General features: G+C 59.8%; 2 protein-coding genes across 2 annotated transcripts in view; one reads left to right on the top strand and one right to left on the bottom strand.

Annotated features, from left to right (window-relative positions):
- Window positions 1–2,448, top strand: part of IGLON5 (IgLON family member 5) — a 23,570-nt gene extending 21,122 nt beyond the window's left edge. The window contains exon 7 of the mRNA XM_012733531.1: window positions 948–2,448. Within this exon, the coding sequence (XP_012588985.1) occupies window positions 948–1,036 (89 nt within the window). The 3' untranslated portion in view covers window positions 1,037–2,448. The remainder of the gene's footprint in view (window positions 1–947) is intronic.
- Window positions 2,449–4,448: 2,000 nt separating this feature from the next.
- Window positions 4,449–5,793, bottom strand: part of VSIG10L (V-set and immunoglobulin domain containing 10 like) — a 6,068-nt gene continuing 4,723 nt past the window's right edge. The window contains 3 exon segments of the mRNA XM_004694046.1: window positions 4,449–4,520; window positions 4,965–5,098; window positions 5,322–5,435. Coding sequence (XP_004694103.1) covers window positions 4,449–4,520; window positions 4,965–5,098; window positions 5,322–5,435 — 320 coding nt within the window.

Here is a 5,793-nt window from a genome sequence, read left to right on the forward strand (position 1 = left end):
GGGGCGGGGCCAGGGAGCCGACGTCGGGACCGTTCACAGACTGACCCAATCTAGGATAGAGAGACGCTGAGACCCAAGCAAAGCCACTGAACAAGAAAATCTTCGGCCCCCAGAGCCTGTGAGCGCCCAGCGGGGCGGGCACTGGGGACGCAGTGGGGCACCATGAGACAAGGGCTAGATCTCACCACCAAGTAGCAGCGTGCAGCAACGTTAAATAAAGCAAACCAGCGCAGACACACATAAATAAGCAAGCAGTCATTCTGGATATCGATAAAGGCTGCAGATAAAATAAATAATGGCACGGAGGGAGCTAGCATTAGAGCTCATCAGCGAGTCCCCGGAGGCCGTGGCATCTGAGCTGAGACCTGAGTGGCAAAAGCAGCCCTCCCCGCCCCGCCCCACCCCACTCCATTAGAGAGCTGTGCAAGCCTCGCCTGGCGCAGGAACCGAGGAGGTGGGGTACAGCAAGGATGGGAGCGGAGTGAGGCCTGAGGGGAAAGACAAGCCGAGGCTCACCCGCCTGCTGAGACTGGATTTAAGATACTGCTGCTGGGCCACTGGAGGCTGATAGCAGGGGCAAGGGATTGAAGTTAATGGAGGTTCGCTTAGCTCTTGGAGGGCGGGGCTATGGGGGAGAGTCAGGGAGGCTTCGAGAATCGAAGCCTCTAGATCCAGGCACATTTGGGAGCTGGAAGAAAGAGGGGCAATTCCAGGGCTTTGGTCCGGGGCATGGAGGAACAGGCTATCGTGTAGAAGTTTTGAAAAAGGGAAGTGGGGGGTGGGGGCAGAGAGGCCACAGTGCTGGGGCATTGGTGCTGGGAGGACAGAAATTCCCATGAAAAAACAGACCCAGAGGGCCCCAGGCAGAGACACTAAAAAGGGGTGTCTACAGGAAACCCTGAAGGCCCCTGCTGCGTGTTCTCCCCTGACCCTCTCTCTCTCCCCAGGCCCAGGATCCCTGGAGAACTCGGCGCCCAGGCCCCCAGGGCCCCTGACCCTCCTCTCCGCCCTGGGGTGGCTGTGGTGGAGGGTGTAGGACGAGCCCAGTGCAGCTGACTCCCCTGCAGGGGCCTGAAGCCGAGAGCGAGAGCAGAGGGGGGAGCGAGCGCCCTGGTCTCCAGCAGCGGACAGGAGAGCTCTCGGCCACCCGCGAGGAAGAAGGGAGGAAGAGGAGCGAGAAAGATCTTTACAGAACCCATCACTGTGAGGGATAACGCAAATTATGCATCTTTCTACAGCCATCTCACCGCCGTTCACGTTTCTGATTGTGACCTACCCTGGCCACCCCACACCCCTCTCTTAGCTCAGGCTGTCAACCAGATCGCGTGTGTGTAGTGGGTGTGTGTGCGTGACACTGCACGTGTGTGTGCGTGTGTGGGGAGGGGTGGTGGGGTGGGGGGGCTCAACGAACTTCCCTCCCTGGGCACCCCATGGCCACTGCCTCTCACCTGTGGCTGGAGGTAGGTGTGGGGGCTTCGCGGTGAAAGCTGTGAAGAGAGGTTCTCCACGCTCCCTGATTCCCCAATATATGCACGCACACCAGCCCCTCCCCTCCCCCTTCCCGCAGAAAGGGTGTCTCCAGGGCGGGCGGGGCTGAGGGAGGGGTGTCGCACCCACAGTGGAGCTGGGGAGACCCATGTGGGCTCTGGACATCCCTGCTGCTCACCGCCAGCTGCCTGCAGCCAGAGGCCCATGGCTGGCCTCCCCCTGACCCCACCCACCCTGGACTTTGTGGCCCCTCCAGGGCCAAACGGTGCTTCCATACAACTGTCAGGCTGGTGCCTCGAGCCACCTGTCTGTCTGAGTGTTTTGCCCTGCCCATCACCACTCCTGGACCACCTGCAGCGCCAGCCAGCTGCCCTAGTGCCGGGCAGCCCTCCCGCCCCCTGCGTGGGCTCGCTGGTCACCCGCCCTGCTCTTTCCTCCGACTGTACCTCCCGAAGGCTGACGACCTCACACACACGCAGACACACACGCATGCACGCACCAGCGACTGTGACCAGCAATAGCCCCGTCTCCAGCTGCCTTGTAGCCGGTGACCAGCTGTAGCTCCCCCAAGGTGGCAACTGTGGTCAAAGAGGGGCTCCGAGAGGCTGCACCCCCAGCTCTGACGCTGGTAGGAACAGCCACCCCGCACATCCCATCAGACAAAGCGGGGCAGAGAGGCGCCATCAGACACCCAAGTCCTGACCAGAGGCCCAGCTGCCCACAAACCAGAACACCCAGGCTGGGGGACGCAGGGCGGGGCAGGGGCCAGGGGCAGCGACTGTACCTCAGACAGGGGCGTGGGCCCCATCCCACATTGTCTTCCATTCCCAGGGTCCAGGGGATGGGGAGGGGCGGGGGATGGGACGCAAGGGAGGGGGGCGGGGGGCCCTGGGGGCCGTGTGTTCCGATTCATGGGGAGTGTTGAGACCACCACACCAATAAACGCCTTTTTCCAAAGTCTCTGCCTTCAGTGCCCAGGTCCTTAGGGGCGGGGAGTGGCGGGCGAGGGGTCCAGGCCACTAGGTGGCGCCTTTCAACATCCTTCCTACCTGCCTCTCTCTTTGGTAGAGTGGGAATATAGCCATAGAGGTGCTGGCGACTTGCTTAAGTTCCTCAGCATGGCTCACCCGCCGCGACTGGTTCAGAAGGGGGCTACCAAGTCGTGGAACAGAGCATGGATACGGGGTGTCGGGATTCCTGAGGCCTGCCGCCCCACTGCTCGGCAGTGGGGTCCAACCCCATGAAGCCTACATCTGCTTCCCTTAGTCACACAAGGACGCCTCTGTCAGAGGGAAAGCAAGCTGGGGAGAGAGTGTGCAGACACTGGAGAAACCAAACCATGCAGACACCGTTTGAGCAGCTGGAGCAAGACGAACCTGGTACCCAGCCTCACCTGCGCAAAGCCCCCCATATGTTTAAGAAATTGCGGTAGATTCTCTGTGTCTAGTGACTGGAGGAAATGGACACCTTCAATGATGCAGAAGAGCGAAGAGAGAGGCACCCAGGACTCCAGCCTCCTCCTAAAAGGGACGGACAAGGTCTACTTCCCAGAGGCCTCGTTCAGCCCAGCCTTTAACCCCAGCGCCTCACAGCCACAGCCCTTGTCTTCTGCTTTCTTTGCTGTCCCTCTCAAACCACACGTCCACGTTGCTTGCCACCATTTATTTTACGTGCAGCTGAAAGAATCTTCATTGATCTAATAAACCTCCAGTGAGAAAGCCAGCTGAAAAAGATACCCTGCCTCCCAGACAACGGGCTGCCATTCGTTTCCCGGCCTCCCTTGCAGTGATGTGGCCAGTTTGTGGTCAGTGAGACTGAAGGAAAGTTTGCCGGTGTGCTTCCAAGCGTCTCCACTCATAATGTTGGTCAAGGGGTAAGGAGCGCGTGGAGACCCTTGTCCCTTTGTCTTCAGGTAGGGTGGTGTGAAGATGTGCTGTCTGGAGCAGCGGCAGCCACTTCGTAATACCAGACAGCAAGCCAGCTGGCACCATGCACAGGGCCAGGCCACCAAGTCGCTGAGTCAGTCTGACGCCACCCACTTCCATGACGCTTGCCACCATCTATTTTGTTACTTGCAGCCAAAAGAATCTTCACTGATCTGTTAAATTTCCAGTGAGAAACCCAGCTGAGAAAGAGAGACGGCATGCAGAGAGAGCAGCAGTGAGCCCGCCCCTCCCCAAAACATCTGACAGTCAAGGATGACTTATGATCGCTTTCTGTGCGCCAGCCTCTGTGGGGACGACATGGTCTCTGCCACTGTGCAGTTCTCAGCTTAGGCAGGGACTCAGGGACAAGACAGGTCAGTATGTGTTGACGTACAAGGTGAGATTAGCACCTCCAGGGCCAAGCCAGGTCTGAGGCAGGAGTTAGGGCAAGTCTCCCAGGAAGGTTTGAGGAGAGGGGGTTCTAAGGGCCTGGAAGTCACGAAGACAGGCAGAGATGACCTCTGCTACCAGAGAAAGCAGGGAGAAAGCCCTAAAAGGGGAAGTGAGAGAGGTGGAGGAGGCCAAAGCAGAGCCGGTGAAGGCCACGAGGAGGGCAGTGGGCTTAAGTAGGAGGGCTGAGCCAGAAGAGGGAGGGGTGAGATTCTTGGCAAGATGAAGACTCTGGGGCCCCCCGGGGCTTGGCCTCCAGGAATGAGTGTGGAGGAAGACCTTTTCAGAAGCAAAGAGGACCCCGCTCCAGCTCACGCCCTGCCTGTGGGCTGCAGAACCAGCATGTCAGCCTGGAGGTCGCGGGAACCTCCCTGTGAGATCAGCAGGCGTCTCTTGTGCCCAGACGTCCCTGCTCCCTAGTTGCACAAATACAGGTGGAGTCTTCTGCATCGAGGGAGGCGGACGGGAGTCGCGACTCCGGTGACCAACCAGAGGCCACAGCGGACCGGAGGACCTGCCCGCTGCTGGGGTGAAGCAGGAAGTCCCGCCCCAAGAGTCCAGGGCCCAGCAGGCTGCCGGCTCCACTCACACCTGCGTCGCTGCCCGGACAGTCCTCGGGCCCCCGCTGGGAGAGACGACTGGTCTGGGGTCAGCGGCCTGCAAGAGAGAAGTGCGGGCAGGGACAACCTCGCGAGCTGCCTCAGAAGCGATATGCGTCGCCCCTCTTGGCTTTCAAGGGGCAGAGTCTGAGCGCGGAGGGAGGGCAGGTGTGATGGGGAGGAAATTCCTGCCCAGTTCGGGGCAGTTTCGCCAGCTGGCATGAGAAGGAATAAGGAGGTCAAACTTGAGTCAAAACAGCCTCCGTGGGCGGGAGGAGTGGGCATGTCACCCTTTAAATAGAATAGCTCGGCGGGAAGTTTTGTAGAACTTTTGTTCATTAAAACAACGGGGCGGGGGGCGGGTGGAAATCACCGACCGACTCTGCCAACCAGCAAGTGAAGCTGAGGGGCGAGAATTCACACCCTCTCAGCTCCCCGAGAAAACAAGGAAAGGTCCCCTCGGTGCCCCTCGCTCCGTGGACTTTGGGGCACCCCCACTCACTCGGGGGGCCTCCAGCGGGGCTTTGGGGGGCAGAGGCGGCGGGGTCTGTACTGGGAAGACACTGGGCGCCTTCTCCTCGGGCGGGAGGACCGCCGGCCTCAGGGCGGCAGGATGCTTCTTTTTAAGCTTCTCTCCTAGGAGGGTGGGAGGAGGAAGAGAGGCCAGCACGTCATTGGCTGTTCTAGAGGCCAGCCCAGCCAATGGCAAGGCGAGTTGTCCCGAGAGGTGTGGCCTTACTCTGATTGGCTGAGATGGCGTTAAAAAGGTGGGTGGGAGCAGCTATGACTGTGCTGATTGGCCCAGCCAAGTTCCAATGGAGCTGTTTTAGGGGCTCTCCAAGATGGCCCCCTCACTCACCCCGAAAGCGGCACAGGTAGCAGATGCAGAGGAGGAGAAGTGCTGACAGGAGCGCCAGGCCCAGCAGGGAGCCCAGGACGATGCCAGCGATGGCCCCCGGCCCCAGGGTTTGATCTGGAAAGAGGAAAAGTGGGCGAGGGAGCAGGAGCCGGGGCTGGAACCGAGTTTCTCGGGCCCCTGTCCCAAGCCTCTCAGAGCCTGGGGCGCTCAAATCTCTTAATATGTGCTGAGTGACCGTGGTGTGCCTGGCGCTCCTAGCAGGTCGTGAAGACCCATGGTTGGGCAGAAGGGGCCCGGCCCTACCCCGGCAGGGACTCACTGGAAGAGGGAGATCAGAAATGAGTGTGCGAGTAAATAACAAAACCCTGCTGGTGCTACCAAAATCAAAATTGTGATGGTAGAACCAAAGGGAAGAGGGGGACATTGAGCAAGGTGGTGAAGGAAGATACCTGAGGAAATAACACCTGAGACC

This window comes from Condylura cristata, unplaced genomic scaffold, assembly GCF_000260355.1.
Source record: "Condylura cristata isolate star-nosed mole 26May11 unplaced genomic scaffold, ConCri1.0 scaffold00041, whole genome shotgun sequence".
Taxonomy (NCBI): domain Eukaryota; kingdom Metazoa; phylum Chordata; class Mammalia; order Eulipotyphla; family Talpidae; genus Condylura; species Condylura cristata.